Below are 23,270 nucleotides of genomic sequence, written 5' to 3' on the forward strand. Positions count from 1 at the left end.
TGTCACATGAGAACTCATGGTTGGGATAATACAAATTAGTCTTTTGACCTGAGGCATCACAGTTGTCTTGTGGTTAGGTCCTTAATCTTTGATTATGTCAAAGTCACTCCATCAGGAGGGTGTCCACGGCATCGTTAGGGTTAAGCCACTTAGCCATGGAGGCAAGTGAATGCGCAACAAGGGATCTCTAACCTTCAAACTGTTTGAGGGAGAATACTCTATGATATGATTAAGAATCTTTGGCCAAAGTATGAATGAGATTTAGGAATGTGTTCCAAATCACATTCAAGGTAATCATATAAGCACAAGACTCACATTGGATAGTAGACATGAATAAACTATCAAACCAAACAATGTGGTCAAGAGTATTGTATTAGAGAAAGACCGTATTGCATTTGTAATCCTAAAACTGAATAGGTTCTCAACCTCTTCTGATTAGCTTGGGTAACCATGACATGCTGCTAGGCGTCAACCATGGTTTGTGGAAGCCCTAAAAGTGTATTATCACTAACGGGAGAATTGAAAGTAAGTTTCAATTCACAATCGATTAGAAAGAGTTTTAATCGCCCACTGCCTCGCTAAAAGGAACCTAATGGATCGTTCACCGAGTAAGGTAGAGTTTGAAGAAACAACGGAGATGAGTAAGAATAATTAAATGGTTTAATTATTTATCTAAGGCTAGGATTAATTAATATGTTAATTAATCAAACGAATAAGTTCGTTAAAGACCTCGGGTTAGTTTTGGGCCGCAAGGCCCAATGGGATTTGAATGTCAAGCCCATTAACTCAAGTTGTATGACAACTTGAATAAACAAAGGGCTTGAAAGCCCAATAAACCCTATAGGCCGGCCATGTTAGAAGAATAGGGCTTTTGGTCCATTAGGTCACTTATTTGAAGGGACTATATAAAGGACTTTATAGCCTAAAATTCATTAAGGGGTTGTTTTTGGGGAAAGGATGAGAACATAAGCTCTTCTTTCTCTCTAAAATTTCGGCCACCTTGGAGGGATCATCTAGCAATCAAACTCCTCCAAGGTCACTCATTTCTTCTTCATTATGCCTTGGTGATGAATCATTAGAGGTTCTCAATTTTGGGAACTTTGGAGAAACCTTTTTCATCCATCCAAATCCATAGATCTAAGATGCAAGGAATGAAGGCCCTCTCTTTGGGTGATTAGCCTTTGTTTAAATACAAAGAGGAATCTACAAAGGTATATATTTCAACTCACTTTGTTTTGAGTTGATTATTGGTTCACCATTTTACTAGGCTTTGAACATTCATGGGTAATGTTTTGTTTTTAAGTGCATGCTAGCATGATTCCGCCTTTAATTTGTTAATTGCATGCTAATGATGTTGCTTAAATGAACATGTCATCTTCCAAAATAATCCTTCAATATGACCATTAGTTTAAATTTAGTGTTTGTTTGTAGAACCTTATTTGTTTATTTTCTACACTATAAATGAATGTCTTAATGGTTTTGGATTTGTCTTATTATTATTATTTTTTTTCTGTAAAGAATCTAATGTACTAAAATATAGATGGTTCAGATTGTTAAAATACATTATTAAATGGACCATACAAAATGGGTGTCATAGTGTATGTTAAATACGTGTGCCCCAAGATCCTAACCCATATATATATTAGACAATTGGAGCAAACCAGCTTCGACACCCAATAACTCCAAAAGGCCAACTTTTCCGAGCACTCAGTGGAGTTTTGTAGGTAGGACGATCGGTTGTAGAGTCAAACATTAGCCGGTTGACTTTCAAAAACCCAACCCTCTGGTGTTCATTAATTCGGAATTACTTTTGTGTGAAGATGGCTCAACCACAATATGTTTCACATATGAGAATATTTCTACTCATCATTCTCAAGTAATGGTGATGTGTATTACTTTATTTATCATCATTAGATGAGTTATGTAATATATATATACAAATTTCAAAATTTAAATTCATATAATGATGATAAAAAGAATGTTAAATATTACCACTATTTAAAAACGATGATAAAAATACACCCATAATATAATGGATCATGATATCCATAAACAGAATTAAAATCAAACAATGAATTCCAAATTTAGTCGTCGATCTCATGCACGGGTTAGGACTGTTAGGTTAGACCTTGAAGAATTCATCTTCCGTTCTCGCGCCCGCCTAATGAGACTTTGCTTTTGTCTCATCTCTGTTTTCGAATCTCATCGACTTTTGCTCTCATTTTCTTGTCTTTTCAGATTTTCCCGTCTGCTAACATCACATTCCATGAAAGTACCCCACGCTGCAGGCGATGGTTGAGTTTAAGAAAAAGATAACTCTGATTTGGACACAAGCTGTTAGCTTGAGAATATTCAGATTATGAAATTAAATGGTGCAGTGCTCAAATGAAAGAGTGGTTAAGGTCGTACAATGAATGACATTTAATTGAAGGCCTTGAACATCAACCGTTTAGATCCCGAGAGTTTGTGGTAGAGTCTCCAATGAGTGGTTGATGCCGTATAAACTGACTAATTAATTGTGTGACTAAAAAATTAAAGTATTGGAGTTATTTATGAATAATTAATTATTTAAAATCCTGCTATGTACTTTCTAAACATTATATAAGGGATCATGATTGATAGGGCATGTTTGTGTGACCTTAAACACCCTGGAGAGAGGATCAACATAGAAAAGCTACTATAAACCACATATACAAACAGGAACCACTCTCAAAACTTAAATCTTACGCCCAACTAAATGGAGGAGCCGCTGCTCGACACAGCCTCCGGCTGCACCACCGAGTATAGCAATAAGCAGCTTATATACGAAGGTGAGAGCGAAGACTATGCCCCGGTGAGGAGCTTTGGTGCGTTGAGGCATATGTTTTGGATAGAGACGGTGAAGCTGTGGCAAATAGGCGGTTCGGCAGTTATCACTATCATGTGTATGTATGGGACTAACTCAGTCATCGTGCTCTTTGCCGGTCATCTCGGAACTATTGAGCTTTCCGCCATCTCCATTTCTCTTTCTGTCATTTCCACCTTCACTTATGGATTCATGGTACTTAATTAATCTTATTCTCTTAATTCCTCATGTCGTAAACAAGTAGATCGTTCATCATAACTATTGTTTTGATTAGAGTGAAGTTTTATTGAAACATATGATACCCGTCAAAATAGTAGTATACCACATATACCATATATAAGTGGACAAGCGTATATGTTATTTTGTGCTATTGTTATTGAATACGAAATCTTATTTGTTGGTGTGAAATGACTTGCTAGCTTGGGATGGGGAGTGCTCTGGAAACCCTGTGTGGACAAGCATTTGGTGCTGGACAAGTTCACATGCTTGGTATCTACATGCAACGATCATGTATAATTCTATTCGTAACCTCCTTCTTACTGTTGCCGATTTACATCTTTGCCACACCGATTCTAAAGTGTCTAGGCCAAGAAGACGACATAGCAAATGAAGCCGGAAAATACACACTCCAAATAATCCCCCAGTTGTTCTCACTTGCCATAAATTTCCCAGCTCAAAAGTTCCTCCAGGCTCAGAGGAAGGTGAAGGTACTGGCATGGATTGCAGTGTTGGCCCTGGTCATACACATTGGAATGTTAGCGCTCTTCATATATGTGTTTGATTGGGGCATATCGGGGGCAGCTGTGTCATTTAACATCACAAGATGGGGGATTTCAATTGCTCAAGTTGTCTATATTATGGGTTGGTGTAAGGAGGGTTGGACTGGATTTTCATGGCTGGCATTCAATGAGATTTGGGCATTTGTGAGACTTTCTCTTGCCTCTGCAGTCATGCTCTGCCTGGAAATTTGGTACATGATGAGTATACTCCTTCTCACAGGTGGTCTTTCTGATGCAGTTATAGCCGTTGGTTCCCTTTCTATTTGGTAATTAACATCTTAATTCTTCCCTTTTCAATTAGTGAACTTTACCCTTTTTGTTAACATCTTTAGCCCCTGAAACTCAATTTTCTCCACAAAAAACCCGATATAAGATTTTTACTTAAACAAAACCCATTGACTAGATTCCACATAAGCAAATTCATTAATTATGTTTGACTTTATACATTTAAAAGTTTTTGGATGGCTAAACTACCCCTATTTTAATGTTTGATGCGGATTGTAAGGGAGAATTAATGATTTTGCAAAAATAAAAAAAATAATGTTATAAATTCATTGCCTAATACATAATAACAATAAAACATGTGTAATATATGCAATAATACATGCTTAATAAGGTCAATAAAAATATTATACTAATTAATTTACCTATATGTAAATTTATGATTAGCAAATAACTTATATTTTGTAGGTAAACTCCTTCATTTGTAGGCAATTTATATCCATGTACTATTACATATATATATATATATATTTGGCAAAATTTATTATTATAAGATATATGTATAAATACTAGGTAAATTAATTTTAATCAAATAAAATTACTTTGTTTTGTAAGTAAATGAATTTTGAATCAAATAACATTCCTTTATTATGTAGGTATTTTATTTTGCATGTATCAATATCATATATATTGGGCATATTTTATTATTATATGTACAAATAATAGGTAAATTAGTATTGCATAAAATAACATTGGTTTATTATGTAGGTAAATTATTTTGCATGTATTTTGCAGATATTGGGTTTGCTTTATCATGTACTAAATTATTTCACATGTATTTTACATATATTGGGTAAATTATGTTGCTTTTTTTAAGCAATCTAACATTTTAAAATTTTAGTAGTAGGTGCACTAAATGAATCAAATAACATTAATTTTTTGTAGGTAAATTATTTTGCATGATTTTTTTTACATATATCAGGCATTTTTTTATGACATATGTGTGTGTCAAATTATTTAAATAAAGAAATATATATATATATATATATATATATATATATATATATTTATATGTTGAACTTATAGTAGTACTATATACTTTTGAACTTGTGTGTCTATATATATATATATATATATATATATATATATATAATATAATATAATATAATAGTATGTGCAATAAGTATTTGTTCATTATAATTAAGGTGAGTAATAACATTTATTGATTTGATTTGAATATTGTAGCACAAGTTGTAAATATTTTGTAATAATAGGTCAATTATTTTCCTACTTGGCAATCTTTTTTAAATTTGGGTTTTATTTGGATGTTTAATAGTAGGTGGGTTTTTGTCAAGGAAGTAAGAGTTGTAAGAGTCTGTATCTAAAAAACCCTTTAAAAAATGTAGACACATGACAATGTATTATTGGCTTGGATTATCGCTACAGCGATGTATCCGATGTATTTCCCTTTTCATGGTACATGAGCTTTTGATTACTAATAGCATTTTTTTGTTTCCTTAGCATGAACATCAACGGGTGGGAAGGAATGTTGTTTGTTGGACTAAACGCCGCAATAAGGTGAAACATTGGACAAGTAGTTCGCTGGTGTTTACCTTGCAATAATCCTTGACTATTTTGGATTATTTATGACACCGTTCTTTTTTATATAGCGTTCGCGTCTCTAATGAGCTTGGGTTAAAACGTCCTAGAGCAGCTAAATACGCTGTTTATGTGACAGTAGCTCAGTCTCTCTTAATTGGGCTTCTTTTCATGGTTATTATTTTAATAACCAAAGACTATTTTGCCGTAATTTTCACAAGTGACAAAGAGTTGCAACAAGCAGTCGCTAAACTTGCATACCTTCTTGGTATAACTATGGTGCTCAACAGTGTTCAACCAGTAATATCAGGTATCTATTTGACAAGTCACTATATATGTGTTATGCATATTATCGTATTATATATAACAAAGAACAAACGTTATATTCTCAAAATCGATATTGTGTGTGAATGTGCAAGCATGATATGATGCCACGTTTTCTTGTTCTTGTAGGTGTTGCAATTGGTGGTGGATGGCAGGCAATGGTAGCTTATATAAACTTGGGTTGTTACTACATCTTTGGACTTCCTCTTGGATACGTTCTTTGCCATGTTGCAAATTTAGGAGTCGCGGTAATTATATTATTTCTTTTCTTTCAATGATGCCAAGTTAATTTGGCAACTCCCACACCAAGTACTTGATGAGTTATTTGATTAATATTGTAGGGACTTTGGGGGGGCATGATATGTGGAACTGCTCTCCAAACCATCCTTCTGCTAATTATACTTTACAAAACAAACTGGAACAAAGAGGTAACAGTTTCAAGTCTCTTCAACTTTGGTTACTTCGTTCATTTCATTGCTTATTCATATGAGATTTGAAAAAACTTAATAAAATGTAAAAAGAAACATATTTTAATTATAATTTTGTTTCCTCTGTTCTAAATTTCCTTAATGATTCATATTGAAATCAAATTGCAGGTGGAGCAAGCAACAAATCGTGTCCGGAAGTGGGGAGGGCAAGACATCAAAACTGCCAACGGAGCTAAAAGTACTTGAAATTCCCTTTTCTTTTTATGGGGAGAAAACAAGTGAACGAGGAAGGCAGCTCAGTCGGTGGCAAGATTGAGAGGTGATTGCGCCGGCGGCGGGTGTGGGGTGAAAGGAGGTGGGTGTTTGTCGGGGTTGCATCGGCGGGGAAGCTTGGATGGCTGTTGTGCGTGCGTATGTGTTTTGTTTATTCAGAACTACGTTGAGATTTCAGCATGCCCTTAATTTGTAAACTCAGACATTAGCCGGTCGAATTTCCAAATCCCAACCCATGGGTGTACATTAATTATTCAAAACTACTCACGTGCGAAGATGGCTAATGCACATTATATTTCACGTAAAAAAATATTTTTGCTCACCATCCTCAAGTGATAGTGATGCTCATCACCCTATGTATCATCGTTAGAAGAGTTTAAATTTTTAACTTTGTGTAGTTGATAGACGTACAAATCTCAAAATTTAAATCATTTAACGATAATAAATATGGAAAACTAGAATCCCCTATAGTTTTTCTATATAATTTAGATTAAACATCTGTGCCTTTTTAAAATTTGATTAAAGTGCTTTGACCAATAGTCACCTCTATTTTTTAAAAGTAAAATAATTTTTCAATTTATCATTTTATCTGCAGGATACACTTTTCCTTATTTAGTGGAGATATTAGTAATTAAACTATATTTTCTCTTCTTTCAAATATGTTTTTTCGCTCACAATATACATATATATATATATATATATATATTTTTTTTTTTGTTATGCAAACATTTAATATTAATTCTTTTTCCAAATGGTTTTTTCTTTTTCAAATAGTTGGTGATCAACATAAAAGCTCCATGTAATTTTTTCAATTTTTTTTTTTTGAAATTAATTTTTTTTAAATATAGTTGTTGACGAATTATTATTAGGCATAATATATTACATATATATTATCTGCAAGTATGTTTGAATTTACAAAAGTAATTAATTGGTACGTTTGATTTGATACATATTCTTAATATTGGTACATTATTTTTATTTTGGTACGTTTTATTTTGTACATATTGTGTATTGGTATGTTTATATTATTCTCAATCCTATTTCTCTTAATGTACTAAAAGAAAACCTCATTTCGGTACGTTTGATTTTGGGGGTTTAAAAATATTTTAAACTATTTTGGAAATAAAATATCTTCAATCATAGATAATTATTGCTAAATTGTAGTATTATTGTGAAAATAAATTGAATCTAACCAACTTTTTTGTTTTTGTTTTTTTTTTTTTTTTTTACAATTATCTTTAACAGAGCAGAGCAGAGTAATCAAAATGCTAGATTATAGGAAATTTGTTACAATATAATGTGCATATAGCACCAAAATTATGATAAAAAAAAAAGTTTAATCAAATCACTAAAAGGCATGGATGTTTGATTTAGAAAATTCAAAACTGAGACGCCTATATCAAAAGATCCCTAAATAAATAAGGTAGTAAATATTATCATCACTTGAGAATGATGATAAAAAATGCTGCCATAATATAATGGATCATGAGATCATAAAACATAATTAAAATCAAGGGAGACTTTGGATGCGGTCCCTAACTATCAATATTCTTTGACTAAAACCTTGTTCGTTTTCAATTTTTGATCGAAGTCCTTAAAATTAATGTGATAATTTATTTCTTTGTATGTTACTATATTTTTTAAATAAAAAATTGAAATTTATAGTTGTTTATATTAATGAGATTTTAAATAAAAACCCATAATTTGTGGGATTAAAAATATTAAAATATAAAAAATTATTGTACCAAAACATGGGTACATTCTTCAAAACAACAAAAAAAGAAGAAGATATTAACCTTAATAACATAAGTAAATTTCTTCGATTAAACTTGACATGGATACTTTCTCAAATCAAAGAAAAAGAATGTACTCATACAAGTTTGAAAATGGATTAGAAAAAAATTAAATAGATTTTATATTAAAAAAAAGCGTACATTTTACATATAACAAATTGATATATTTAAGAATGGGTACATTTTTAAGATAAAAAAATTTGAAAAATTACATGAATGGGTACATACAAGAAATTGAAAACATTTCTATAAAAAACTAATGGTACAAACTTATTCTAATTTTTTATTTATTATGGAAATGTTTTGAATTGAAAATTAGTTAGGAGTTTAATAAAGGTGTGAGTATTAAAATCCTAAATCAATTATTAATTTTTATTTTTAAAAATTATGTAACTGACATGGTAATTCATTATTACATTAATACTAGGGACTTTGATCAAAATCTGAAAACTAATAAGGTTTCAATCAATAAACATTAGTAACTAGGGACCGGATACTAATTTTTCCTAAAATCAAACAATAAAAGGTTTTTTTTTATTACAAATGGTCCCTAAAATTGACCCTCACCATCAAGATGATCCTTGGAATTGAAAATTAATCAATGTAGTTCTTGAAAATAGGTGTCACAAATCAATGTGGTCCTTTCGTCACAATTCTGTTAAGTGCTAATGTAGCACATAAATTGGCCCCGTAAGTCTTTTTTTTCTCACAAATGGTCCCTAAAATTGACCCACGACATCAAAATGGTCCATGAAATTGAAAATTGATCAATGTAGTCCCGCAAGTAAGTGTCTCAAATCAATATAGTCCTTCCGTCATAATTCTGTTATGTGCTGATATGACACATAAATGGACCACACAAGTCTAATTAAATTTAAAAAATTACAAATAGGCTGAATAATTTAATAGTTAATAAAAACAATTGTCAATAAAAAAATCCAGCCCTACAATCATCTCTGATCCTAGTCCACATTTCTCTACCTCATTCTCTCTATTCTTTGGAAAAGAAAAAAAAAAAAAAAATTCTCAATACACCCATCTTTACACACTTCGACACCCTTCACTGAATTGAATTAGGGTCGAGATCACCTTTGGTGATGGTTTGGCCAATTGGCAATGACTTCTGGGACATCATCGTTAATATTTAGGCGATCAACATCGTCGCAACCTTAATCTTGGAGAGCTTGTTCAACAGTTCCTTGGTGGTCTGGTGATGCAAAGAATGACAAGGTCTACCTTGAGATAATGTGGTTATAACTGAGGTGCGTCTATTGTTGATTGAAAACTATTTCTACACCCCCTCTTAGGCTTTGGTTAAGCCTTATGCCTTCGAGAATTTATGGAAGGGATCTCTCTTTGGAGTAGGCCCTACAATAAGATAAAAAAAAATTATTGTACAAAAAGGTATTTAGACAACTTTTTAAATTAATTATTAAACCCACATCAACACATAACAAATTATTTTACAAAATTATGGCAGAATGATCATACTGATTTGCGACACCTATTTTCAAGGATCACATTGATAGATTTTCAATTTCAGGGAGCATTTGGATGGTGTGTGTCAATTTCAAGGACCATTTGTAATAAAAACCCGTAAATCTTGTGGGGCCCATTTATGTGTCATACCAGCACTTAACGAAATTTTTAACATAACTATGATGGAAGGACCACTTTAATTTGCGACACCTATTTTCAAAAATTACATTGATTGATTTTAATTTTAAAGACTATTTTGATGATAATGGTCAATTTCAAAGACCTTTTATGATAAAAATCTAACAATAAATTCCAACCTAGTCGTCGTTCTCATGCATGGGTTAGGACTGTTAGGTTAGACCTGGAAGGATTCATCCCCCCCTCCCCACCCCAAACCACCCAACCCCCACCCCAACCCCCACCCCCACGTGCCCCCCGCCACATGATCCTTGCTTTTGACTTATCTCTTTGTTCCACACTACCATCCACCCTTATTTTCATTTTCTTGTTTCATCCTCAAGTGTTTCCTGTCCGTTAATATCAGGCTATGGTTTAGTTTAACAAAAGATAATTCTAATTTGGCCACAAGCTTTTAGTTTGAGAATATATCTAGTATGGTAAGGCGATTGTTGGACACTTAGAAGTAGAATAAAAACGATTTAGATTATGAGATTAAATTGTGGAGTGTAAATGAATGAGTGGTCAATGTTGTATTATGAAAAATACTTAATTAAGACCTAGAACATGAACCATTCAGATTTCGAGATTTTGTGGTGGGGCGTTAAATGAGCAGTTGAGTGAGAAATTGAAGTGCTTACGTCAATTATTAAGTAATTATTTAAAACTTTTCGACGTACTTTCTAAACAGTATATAAGGGACCCTATATAAGTGAATCATGATCGATAGTGCATGTTTGTGTGACTGTGAAACACCCTGTAGAGAGGAGCAATAAAGAAAAGTTCCTATAAAGCACATACAAATAGTTACCAAATTGTCAAACTTCAAAATCTTACGCCTAACTAAATGGAGGAGCAGCTGCTCGACCCAGCCACCCACAGCACCACCGAGTTGAGCAATAAACAGCTTATGTACGAAGGTGAGAACGAAGACTATGCCCCGGTGAGGAGCTTTGGTTCGTTGCGGCGTATGTTTTGGATAGAGACGGTGAAGCTGTGGCAAATAGGCGGTTCTGCAGTTATCAATCTCATGTGCATGTATGGGGCTAACTCAGTTATCGTGCTCTTTGCCGGTCATGTCGGAACTATTGAGCTCTCCGCCATCTCCATTTCTCTCTCTGTCATATCCACATTCACTTATGGATTCATGGTACTTAATTAATCTTCTTTCCCTTAATTCTTCCTGACTTAAAATAAGCATAGTATCCTAGTAAATCGTTCATTATAACTATTGTTCTAAAGGTAAATTTTGTTGAAACATATTATACACGTCAAAATAATAGTATACCACATATGTTTGATATACGTGGACAAACATATATGTTATATTGTCAGATTATTAGTGAATACGAAATCTTATTTGTTCGTTGTGAAATGATTTGCTAGCTTGGGATGGGGAGTGCTCTAGAGACCCTGTGTGGACAAGCATTTGGTGCTGGACAAATTCACATGCTTGGGATCTACATGCAACGATCATGTATAATTCTATTCGTAACCGCCTTCTTACTCTTGCCGATTTAAATCTTCGCCACACCGATTCTAAAGTGGCTAGGCCAAGAAGACGACATAGCGAATGAAGCCGGAAAATTTACACTCCAAATAATCCCCCAATTGTTCTCACTTGCCATAAATTTCCCAGCTGAAAAGTTCCTCCAGGCTCAGAGGAAGGTGAAGGTGCTGGCATGGATTGCAGTGTTGGCCCTGGTCATACACATTGGAATGCTAACGCTCTTCATGTATGTGTTTGATTGGGGCACATTGGGGCCAGCTGTGTCATTTAACCTCACAAGATGGGGGATTTCAATTGCACAAGCTGTGTATATTATGGGTTGGTGCAAGGAGGGTTGGACTGGATTTTCGTGGCTGGCATTCAATGAGATTTGGGCATTTGTGAGACTTTCTCTTGCCTCTGCAGTCATGCTCTGCCTAGAAATTTGGTACATGATGAGTATGCTCATTCTCACGGGCGGTCTTTCTGATGCAGTTATAGCCGTTGGTTCTCTTTCAATTTGGTAATCAACACTTCACTTTTTTCCTTTTTCAAATAATTAACTTTACCCTTTTTGTTTTGTTCTGTTTTGTTCAACAAAAAAAAAAAAAAAAAAAAAAATCTTTATCCTTTTTGTGACCTATGACGGGAATGTCACTTTGACAATATTTTAAGTCAATAAGGTAATGTCATTTAAAATCATTTAGATACATGAAAATGCGTTATTGGTTTAGGATATCACTACAGTAATGTATCTGGTGTTTTCCTCTTTACATGTTACATGAGCCTTTGATTTCTAATAGCATTTTTTTTTTTTCCACTTTTGGGTTTTTTTAGCATGAACGTCAACGGGTGGGAAACAATGTTGTTCGTTGGAATAAATGCTGCAATAAGGTAAAACATTGGACTAGTAGTTCTTTGGTATTTACCCTGCAATTCTCTCTAATTATTTTGGATTATTTATAACAACTTTCTTTACTTATATAGTGTTCGTGTCTCCAATGAGCTTGGATCAAGACATCCTAGAGCAGTCAAATACGCCGTTTATGTGACAATATCTCAATCTCTCTTGCTTGGGCTTCTTTTCATGATTATTATTTTAATAACCAAAGACGATTTTGGCCGTAATTTTCACAAGTGACAAGGAGCTGCAACAAGCAGTTGCTAAGCTTGCATACCTTCTTGGTATAACTATGGTGCTCAACAGTGTCCAACCAGTAATATCAGGTATCTCTTTGACAAGTCACTATGTATTATGCATCTTATACGTAATATATATAACAAAGAACAAACGTTATGTGTGCAAAATTTATAGTGTGTGATTGCGCAAGCATGATATGATGCCATGTTTTGATCTTGCTCTTGAAGGTGTTGCAATTGGAGGTGGATGGCAGGCAACGGTTGCTTATATAAACTTGGGTTGTTACTACATTTTTGGACTTCCTCTTGGATACGTTCTTTGCCATGTTGCAAATTTAGGAGTCACGGTAAATTTAATATTATTTATTTTCTTTCAATGTTGCCAAGTTAATTTGGCAACTCCGACACCAAGTACTTGATGAGTTATGTGATTGATGTTTTAGGGACTTTGGGGGGGCATGATATGTGGAACTGCTCTCCAAACCGTACTTCTGCTAATTATACTTTACAAAACAAACTGGAACAAAGAGGTAATTAATCAATACTTATATTTCAAATCTCTTCAACTTTGGCAACTTCATATCATGGGCTGTATTTCAAATTGCAGGTGGAGCAAGCAACAAATCGTGTCCGGAACTGGGGAGGGCAAGACATCAAAACTGCCAACGGAGCTGAAAGTACTTGAAGTTCCCTTTTCTTTTTAAGGGGTAGATTAAATTATTTGCTCCATTTAATGATGACACTGTTTTGGTGAGGACTGAGGAGAAAACAAGTGGAGGAAGGCTGAGCCGGTGGTAAGAATGGGAGGTGATTTCTGCCAGCGGCGGGGTGTTGGATGCAGGAGGTGGGTGTTTGTCGGGGTTGCATGGGCGGGGGAGCTTGGATGGCTGTTGTGTGTGTCTGTGTGTATTTGTTTTGTTTATATTATCCTACCTACTTTGAGATCTAAGCATGCCCTTAATTTGTAAAAATGTGACATAGAAGTCACATTAATAAATCTAACGTTTAAGTTAATAACAACACTTCATTGTCAGTGACAATCAAGTACTGACAAACTTCTTTATAACTAATAATTAGCACGAACCATAAATGATAAAAACGGTATTGTCACCTCAATAATACAGTTATCATGCACTTCCCTTTTGCAATTCTTAATGACTTTTTTGAAATGTTAATAACAGTTCACTAAATTTTAGGGCTCATCACCTATAAACCCTACAACTTTTCATTTATAATACATCGTCTTATAACCGCTTAATTACTTTTTATCCTAATTAGGACCGTTAAGTTAGACTTGTTCAATTGATCAACCACCAGCACCAGGATCTTAAACGATTCCTCTACCGTTATTTAGGTCAACCACCTCAAGATATTTCCTTTCCTAACTCACCACTTTGTTACTATACCCTCTAGTTTTTTAGTTAAATTGAAAGGTTTTCAAAATCTAAACCTCACCTACTCATTCCCTCTGAATCTAAGTAGTCAACTTCAATTGCTTTCATTTTATTCTCAGAATTTTCTTTTCCTCTAATATTATATTACATAAGCCACTTAGCACTACGTGTAATACAGTTAATAGCGGAAATAAACAAATCACAAAGACAATTAACCACTAACCTTGTGAAACCATTGCGGCAGAAAAACTAGAGTTCTTCTACACTCAACACTATTGTATGCAATTAACAAACAATGAGGCTTGTTCTCTCTGTTTTTGCGTAATTGGTGTGAATGCAGGGACCTCTATTATATATCCTTAGTGGTGGTATTGATTAGGTTACTTCCCATCTTGTAATCTTAATCAAATTGTATAAACAAATATCCTTTTCACCACAAACCAAACTTATCATATCAGAAAAGTTAAACCCATTGATACTAGGATTACTTCCAACTTTATTTTCGATCAAATACATTCCCTGATAGCTTTACAAGTCTAGTCTATCCCGATCTATTATGACTTCAATCCTTTAAGCACTTGATAAACTACGTGTGCAGGGTGCAGCTCTAATTAGTTTACACTACGGTCTAGTAGTATTCCTCTTCACTTGAAGTGATACGTATTGGGTTCGATTCTCGCCAAAGATGAATTTGAACCACATTATTGCAAACACATTGTGAGGCTTAACCCAATCCCCCACCACTTAGAGTAGATACTATCGTTTGTTCCAAAAATTGATTAGGGTTAACTTAGAGGATGCATAAATGATACAATGGGTGAACGATAAGGAGTGCAGAGGATTATAATATAAGCTTGAAGATATATATATATATATATAGTGGCTCACCCATAATTGGGGTATGTTCACGATAGTTTTAGAGGTATGTAATCACCAGAACTTGCTTGTTCTAATTCCACATATATGTTCGCATATCTATATACAAACTTTGGTTATAAGTTATAATGATCAGGTTTCTATCAAATGTTGCTAGGAATAATGACTCTTTATTGACATTATTAGATTGTATCAAATGTTGCTGCTTGCAATTGGGTTTGGTCATATTTGGGAATTTTGCTCTAGTTGTTTCTTCTTTTTTGTTCAGTTTCTGCTTAGTGAAGATATATCTGTTTATGCTGATTATTTGTGTAGTCTATTTTGAGGGATTTTCATCATTGAGTGACTTGATCTCTACTATTACAGTGAGTGAGAAATGAAAGTGAAGCTGCTGCAGTGCTTAAAAAGCAGAGATGAAAATTTGAGAATATGGTTGTATTTGTTTAGTTCAATTCTCTTTGTAAAAAATTGAGATATCATATAGTTGTAAATGATTGAATAGTGATATTACTTTGGTAATTTGGAATAAAAAAAGTTCCTTGATTTAGTAAGTGTTTCTGAAATGATATGTGATTGTACAATGATTCCATAACTCCCTATAGATGTTTCCTAAATACTGCCAAATGCTATGGATAGTACGAGAATGCAATAAAAGCTACGACAACATTTGAAAAATGCTATGAAAAGTTTACAATAGCATTTTGCAATTGCTATAGTAAATTTTGTCATAGCATTTTTTAAATGCTATAACGTGGGATTATAACATTTTAAAAATCCACTTTATAGCATTTAAAAAATGCTACAGATGTTAGTTTATAGCATTTAATAAATACTATAAAAAAAACATTTCATAGCATTTTTTTATAACAATTGAACAATGCTACAGAGAGTTTTATTCTTTCTATAGCATGGCCTAATATGGCATTAGAGAAAATGCTTTGCAACACTTTCTATAACATTTCTGGGCTGCTATAGAAAGGGAGTAATCCCTGTGTGTGTGACTTTTTATTAACACCCTGAAGAGCGGAACGATAAAGAGAAGCATTGGTAACTAGAAATTGTTAGAATGTCAATGTAATTAGATAGGAAGGAGTTATATGATTGATTTGTATTTGTTACTTTGTTGTATTTCTAGATTGTAGGTCTTCTTGTTGTACAAGGAAAGCTATTTATATTTTACATTCTGTCGATGAAAGATTTATTCTGACCAAATATGTTATTTACAGAACACATTTACAAACTAAGGTACCAAATCTCTCAAACTCAAATCTCAAACCTAATTAACAAATGGAGGAGCCGCTGCTTCACACAGCTGCTGCCGGCGCCGATGAGTTGAGCAATAAACCTCCTCTTTATGAAGGCGGGAACGAAGACTATGCACCGGTGAGGAGCTTTGATGCGTTCCAGCGTATGTTTTGGATAGAGACGGTAAAGCTGTGGCAAATAGGCGTTTCGTCAGTGATCACTATCATCTGTATGTATGGGACTAACGCAGTCATCCTGCTCTTTGCCGGTCATCTCGGAACTATCCAGATCTCCGCCATCTCGATTTCTCTGGCTGTCATTTCCACATTCACTGATGGATTGATGGTACTTAATCTCCTTCCCTTGTAATTCCCCTTCTCTCAAACACGCGATATTTGACATATTATGTTGTTAGACTGTTCGTTAGAACTTGTCGTAATAATTAGGTAGCTTTTGTTGAAACACATGGTACAAAAAATGTTGACGTATTTGAAACTTCCCAATGACTAAAATCTAACAATGAAAATAGTACTATGTCGTATACATGTGATTTTATTGAAAATAGTACTATACCATGTATGTTATATTGTTAAATTATCAATGTATCGAATACAAAAAACTTATTTGTCTGAAATGAAATTTTAGCTTGGGATGGGGAGTGCCCTGGAGACCTTGTGCGGGCAGGCGTTTGGCGCTGGACAAGTTCATATGCTTGGGATCTACCTGCAACGATCATGGATAATTCTATTTGTAACCACCCTCTTCCTTTTGCCGATTTACATCTTCGCCGTGCCGATTTTAAAGTGGCTAGGCCAAGAAGACGACATAGCGAACCTAGCCGGAAAATTCACACTCCAAATAATCCCCCAAATATTCTCACTTGCCATATATTTCCCAGCTCAGAAGTTCCTCCAAGCTCAGAGAAAAGTAAAGGTGCTGGCATGGATTGCATTTTTAGGTCTGGTCATACACATTGGAATGCTAGGGCTCTTCATGTATGAGTTTGATTGGGGCACATTGGGCGCAGCTGTGTCATTTAACATCACAAGATGGGGGATTGCAATTGCTCAAGTTGTGTATATTATGGGTTGGTGCGAAGAGGGTTGGACTGGATTTTCATGGCTCGCTTTCAAGGACATTTGGGAATTTGTAAGACTTTCTCTTGCCTCTGCAGTCATGCTCTGCCTTGAGATTTGGTACATGATGAGTATACTCATTCTCACCGGCAGTCTTTCTAACGCTGTTATAGCCGTTGGTTCTCTTTCTATTTGGTAATTAATATTTTAAATTTTTTAGTTAACTACCTATACTCTTTTCATAAATAGATGTTACTTAACTGCACGGGGTAATAATGCATATTGTTGTGTGTGAAAGTTAAAACACATGACAATACACATATCTAGTGCAGGTAAGTTCTCTTTTAATGGTACATGATAGCTTTTTGATTTCTAATAGCATTCTTTCTTTTTTGGGTCTCCACAGCATGAACATAAATGGGTGGGAAGCAATGTTGTTCGTTGGAATAAATATTTCAATAAGGCACGTAATACATTAGACTATTAGTTTTCTGATATTTATCTTGCACTTGTCATTGATTATTTAGAATGTCTATAATAACTTTATTTTCTTGTGCAGTATTCGTGTCTCTAATGAACTCGGGTTAGGACGTCCCAGAGCAACAAAATACTCTATCTATGTGACAGTATTTCAATCTTTTCTGATCGGAATTCTTTTCATGATTATTATCTTAATGACTAGAGATGATTTCGCTGTGCTTTTCACAAGTGACCAGGAGTTGCAACAAGCGGTTGCTAAGTTGGCATACCTTCTCGGTATAACTATGGTGCTCAACAGTGTCCAACTAGTAATATCAGGTATCTTGTTATGTATGTTATATATACTATATAATAACCAGAATGGATCATCATGCACATAAAATCTATGATATATGTGTTGCATGTGCGCATGCCAGCATATTTTGATGCATTTGTTGACTTGCTTGTTCTTGAAGGTGTTGCAATTGGAGGTGGATGGCAGACAATGGTTGCCTATCTAAACTTGGGTTGTTACTACATTTTTGGAATTCCTCTTGGATACCTTCTTTGCCATGTTGCAAAATGGGGAGTCATGGTAAATAAATATTATTTTTCTTCTTTCAATGATGCCTAAGATAATTTGACAACTCCCACACCAAGTACTTGATGAGTTATTTGATTAATATTGTAGGGACTTTGGGGAGGCATGATATGTGGAACTGCTCTCCAAACCATACTTTTGCTAATTATATTTTACAAAACTAACTGGAACAAAGAGGTAATTAATCAATACTTTATTTCAAATCTCTTCAACTTTGGTTTCTGCATTGCATTGTATATCCTGAAGTTCCTTATTGATTGGAATCGTAATTAAAATGCAGGTGGAGCAAGCAAAAAATCGCGTCCATAAGTGGGGTGGGCAAGACAGCAAAACCGAGAGTGGAGCCGAACGTATATGATTTTCATCTTTTTTTAGTTGGGGTATATACTCCATTTATTTTTCAAATTAATGAAGGATTAGACAAGATTAATTCATCCGTGCTCGTTGTAGGGAGCTGGAACACCCACAACGCTAAATTCCGATGGTGCAGGGACTTTCACACTCCGGAAAACCCCCTAAGTCCATCCCCTCGTTTCCGTTCAATGTTTGAAACTTGTTGCTAGATCAATGAAGTTTTGAACACAAAAATACTAGTTTGAGATTTCATGAATCCAGGATTCATCAGCATGCCTTCAAATTGAAAAGCTGTTGACACTCTAAAATAAAAAATAAAAAATCCCTACCTCAAAATGAAAAATGAATTGTTAATTTACCAATGCTCTAAAATAGTCACTTATACTCGTAAGTAATGTAAAATAGTAAACCGTGTAATCGTGTATGATTACTATTTCGGAGTGCCAGCCAAAACTATGATTACTATTTTGGTGTGCTAAACAAAACCATAAAAGAAAGGGAAGAATCTTCATTACAAAGACAAATACCCCGATGGATTGTTTTTATGGGTTTTTTTTTTTTTTTTTTTTTTTTTTTTTTTTTTTTTTTGTGGTCAAATTATACCCCCAATGGATTATATCAATAAGAGAAAATTGTAGTAATGATCATTCAAACACTCGGAGCCAAAAATAGACAGGTGCTTTGTGCAGTAGGATAGTGATGCTCGCGGCGGTAAATTTATTTTATGTAAATTGCTTTTGTGACTTGATTGGCCATCTCCCCATCTTATTTTGTTTTATCTTTGTTGCTTAGGCTTTGTGGAAGTGGGCGTAGTCATATTGGCTTGGATGGATGTGTTCTCTTATACTCAGTACAAACCATTTTATACAACTTAAATTAGTTTAATATAGAATATCGTTTATAAAAAATATTAGTTAAATAAAATCATAGATATTAAAACAAAAATCACGTGAGAGAATAACGCCACAAATACAAATATAACTTGTTGGAGCTAGGCATCAGTAGTAGTAACCCTTTTGAATCTCTCAATGGAAACACCATTGCTGAAAATCAATGCAGAGGCGGCAGCAGCTGCTGATTATGCTCCAGTGAGGAGCTTTGGGGAGGCCATGGAGGTCTCTAGGAAAGAGGCTGTGGAGAATTGCAGCTCCGGTGGCCTGCACTTCTCTTTTTCAATACCTGATTCAGTCCATAACCACCGTCTTCGTCGGTCATCTCGGAGATGTCGAGCTCACTGCTGTCTCTCTCTCCCTCAGTGTCATTTTCATCATCCCTTTTGGTTTCCTGGTAAGCACAGTACACGCAATTAACCTTTTACTGTCAGTTTGGTGTTGGTCTGGTTATATTTTCAATTATAATTTTGTAACCGGTTTTATTGCTGCTTATTTACGTTGTTGCTGTATTAGCTTTCTCTCTGGAATTTAGTAATGGTGTAAGATTTCTACTTCTACTCATACGCCATTTTACTCTTAAGTACTTTTAGTAGTAACACCACAAAATGTTTATTAAAAATTCTAAGGGTTTTCAAGTGCTTCCTAAAAACACACCTCCAGGGAACGCTTCTATGATTCATTAACACTAACGTCACCAGAAGCGTTTGATAGTCAGAAAGCAACCCCATATTCTAATAATTATTGTACATATTATGTATGTAGCAAGGTATGTCAACTGCATTGGGAACCCTTGGAGCAGGCCAAGTAGGGAAGCTAGGAATCTATATGCAGTTCTCATGGATTATGTTATTCATCATCTGCATCATCCTTCTGCAGTTCTTTTTTTTTTTTTTTTTTTTTTTTTTTTTTGCCGCTCCGATCCTAAATTTTTGGGCCAAGAACATGGCATAGCGAATCTTGCTGAAGTATACAGCCTAAAGACAATCCCTCAAATGTTTTCCTATGCTATCAATTTGCCCACTAAGAGGTTCCTCCAGGCTCAGAGCAAGGTTCTCGTGATCACGCTGATCGCATTCGTGGCTCTGGTCATACAAACCTGGCTACTTTATCTCTTCATCAATGTCTTTGGCTGGGGAGCAACTGGTGCAGCTGTAGCTTGTGACATCACAAACTGGGGAGTTGCAATTGGTAAAGTTGGTTATGTTATGGTCTGCTGCAAAGAGGAGTGGACTGGATTTTCATTGTTGGCGTTTCGTAAGATTTGGGATTTTGCTAAGCCGTCGCTTCTTGTATGATGGTTTGCCTAGGTTTGTGGTATTCGATGAGTATAAGCCTTCTCACCGGTCTGCTTCCAAATGCAGTCATTGATGTTGGTTCCTTTTCTATATGGTAAGATTATTACAATTTCCAAGATTTCAAAAGAAGCTAGATGCTAGTTGAGTGGCGGGCTAGGGCCTAGTGCCTAGGCGCCGAGGCGCCGAGGCGGATTAGGCAGATTTAAGTAAATCTATTTTATTTCATGTAAATAAGTGTCTGTTTATACTTAACATGTATATAATTTCATGATCATCTACAAAATAAAATGACATATATATTATGAAGTATTGGAACATAATGAAAAAACATGGGGAACAAACATATAATATGTGTTCATTCAAGTATACAATAAGTCTCTTACAATTTATTGAAAAAAATAAAATGCAAAATGAAAATTATCTATTTTCGGTCTAAGTGAGTCGCAACCTAGGTTGGTGCCTAGCGGTTTGGGTGGGCTAGGCGGGTGCCCAGGCAGTCTAGGTGGGCGCCTCAGCAGGTCTAGGTGCCCTTTCTTAATTTCCAAATGCCTAGGCATTAATCGGAGCGGTGACCAGCAGCCTAGCGCTTAAGAGGGGATTTTTAGAACAGTGACAATGTCTACTAACGTGCGGATAGAATCCCTTGTAAACGACTTAAACAAGTGACAAGAGGTGCTCATTGCTTCATTTTTCTTTTCTTTCAGCATGAATTTTTGGAATTGGGAAATTATGTTGTTGCTTGGAATAAATGCTGCTATAAGGTAAATACATGCTGCTATGTTATTTGTCAAGTAATGTGTTTTCCATTTTTTCAGGTGTTTCTAATTAGTATCACATTGTTAATGATCTACCATCTGCACATAGCTCACAAGTCTCGAACGAAATTGGGATGGGGCGCCCGAGAGCAGCCAAATACTCCGTCTGTGTTGCAGTCTTGCAAGCTCTCATCGTCGGGGTTTTAGCCACGGTTGCTATCTTCATAAGCAGAGACTACAGTGCCATGATTTTCACCAGCAGTGGAGAGATGCAGCTCGCCTTTGCTCGTTTAGCATACCTTCTTGGTGTAACCATGCTTCTTACCAGTGCTACACAAGTCTTAACAGGTATAATCACTTCAACCAGTTTTAACCTTCCAATGAGTCTCCCTAATTAGCTAATTAGTCTCCTTAATTAACTTAATTTGCAGCCCTAATTGGTAATCATTTTTTTTTTTGTAGGAGTTGCAATTAGAGGTGGATGGCGAGTGATGGTGGCTTATATAAATTTTGGTAGTTATTTATTTGGTTGGGCTCCCGTTAGCCATCTTTCTTGGCTTCAAAGCAAATCTTGGAGCTGTAGTAATAAGCAATCCTACCCTTATTTAATAATTTTCATTTCAGTCTAATTAATTACTCTTTGGTTTTTAATCTAATTTTATGTGCTGCATAGGGACTTTCGGGTGGGATGATGAGTGGAAATGCTCTTCAGTTCTTCTTCCTGCTGATTCTGACTTGTAGAATTAACTGGGACAGAGAGGTACTCATCAGTATATAGCGATATTCTATCATACTCTAATTTATCTAGAAGGGATACGAACTCGGATGGAATGAGACTAACACACTACCCTAACCGACTAAACTATTTCAAATTCGTAACTGAATTTCTTATTTATAATGCAGGTGGAGCAAACAACAAAGCGCATAAAGAAGTGGGGAAACCAATGTTGGGGTTTAAAAATGCTTCACTACTTTGGAGATGTTTATCTCACAAAGAAAAATGTAACGCAGCGGAATTGATAGGCAAGGGAAAGAAAGAATTCTCAAAGTATTACACAAGGTTTTTATTCACTCACAAACTTAGTACAAGAGGAAACACTCAAACACTCTTAGAAGCTTTGTTGCTTCTTCTTACTTCTTACTTGACACTCTCACTTCTTGCTACTTGCTCTCTTGGTTGTTACAAATGGTGTGGATGCCTTCTCCTTTTATAGGCATGGATGGAACCTTGGAGAAGTATGAAAACATCATGCTAGAGATATCTAGATAATTCCACTACCTTCCTAAGCTAGAATTATCTACACTAATCTTGTATGTTGGTGGAATCCTCACCATTCTTCTAGACTCTTCCACCAACTTGAACTTTACTAGAATTCTCTAGCATGTGCATGGATCTTTCTTTGTGTATGGGTCGGATCAATTATCTTTGGGCCAAGACAAGATTACAATTCAACATCCCCCCTTAATCTTGTCTTGTGACGCCAATTGAGTTTCTTAGTCTGACAAAGTCTTCTTGTTTGAGTGGCTTGGTGAATATGTCGGCAACTTGGTCTTGAGACTTCACGTATTCCACTTGCACATCCTTTCTTGCAATGCACTCTCTTAAGAAATGATAACGGGTATCTATGTGTTTGCTCCTGTCATGGAATACTGGATTCTTTGCTAGAGCTATTGCAGACTTGTTGTCGACGTAGATCTTTGTTGGCTCTTCTTGTCGCATTCTCAATTCTTTCAGCAAGTTTCTCAGCCAGATTGCATGGCAGACACATGAAGT

General features: G+C 35.1%; 2 protein-coding genes and 2 pseudogenes across 3 annotated transcripts; all 4 read left to right on the forward strand.

The window, feature by feature from the left end:
* The first annotated feature begins 934 nt into the window (after positions 1–934).
* Positions 935–6,745, forward strand: LOC137720273 (protein DETOXIFICATION 35). The gene is made up of 8 exons (XM_088691797.1): positions 935–1,211; positions 2,239–3,040; positions 3,265–3,890; positions 5,368–5,424; positions 5,517–5,755; positions 5,899–6,017; positions 6,111–6,197; positions 6,366–6,745. Exons 2-8 carry the CDS (start codon positions 2,738–2,740, stop codon positions 6,441–6,443), a joined length of 1,509 nt encoding a protein of 502 aa, XP_088547923.1. The 5' UTR covers positions 935–1,211; positions 2,239–2,737; the 3' UTR covers positions 6,444–6,745.
* A 3,912-nt stretch (positions 6,746–10,657) lies between these two features.
* On the forward strand, positions 10,658–13,495 carry LOC137720275 (protein DETOXIFICATION 35-like; annotated as a pseudogene). Its single transcript, XR_015961123.1, has 7 exons — positions 10,658–11,069; positions 11,306–11,931; positions 12,246–12,302; positions 12,396–12,635; positions 12,777–12,895; positions 12,992–13,078; positions 13,156–13,495. The product of XR_015961123.1 is annotated as a protein DETOXIFICATION 35-like (transcript).
* Positions 13,496–16,105: 2,610 nt separating this feature from the next.
* Positions 16,106–18,675, forward strand: LOC137719513 (protein DETOXIFICATION 35-like). Its single transcript, XM_068458559.2, has 7 exons — positions 16,106–16,408; positions 16,709–17,334; positions 17,546–17,602; positions 17,699–17,937; positions 18,075–18,193; positions 18,290–18,376; positions 18,480–18,675. Exons 1-7 carry the CDS (start codon positions 16,106–16,108, stop codon positions 18,555–18,557), a joined length of 1,509 nt encoding a protein of 502 aa, XP_068314660.2. The 3' UTR covers positions 18,558–18,675.
* Positions 18,676–19,581: 906 nt separating this feature from the next.
* On the forward strand, positions 19,582–22,962 carry LOC137721092 (protein DETOXIFICATION 35-like; annotated as a pseudogene).
* The last annotated feature ends 308 nt before the right edge of the window (positions 22,963–23,270 follow it).

Source organism: Pyrus communis, chromosome 1 (genome assembly GCF_041283825.1).
Source record: "Pyrus communis isolate YQ-2024b chromosome 1, ASM4128382v1, whole genome shotgun sequence".
Classification (NCBI taxonomy): Eukaryota; Viridiplantae; Streptophyta; class Magnoliopsida; order Rosales; family Rosaceae; genus Pyrus; species Pyrus communis.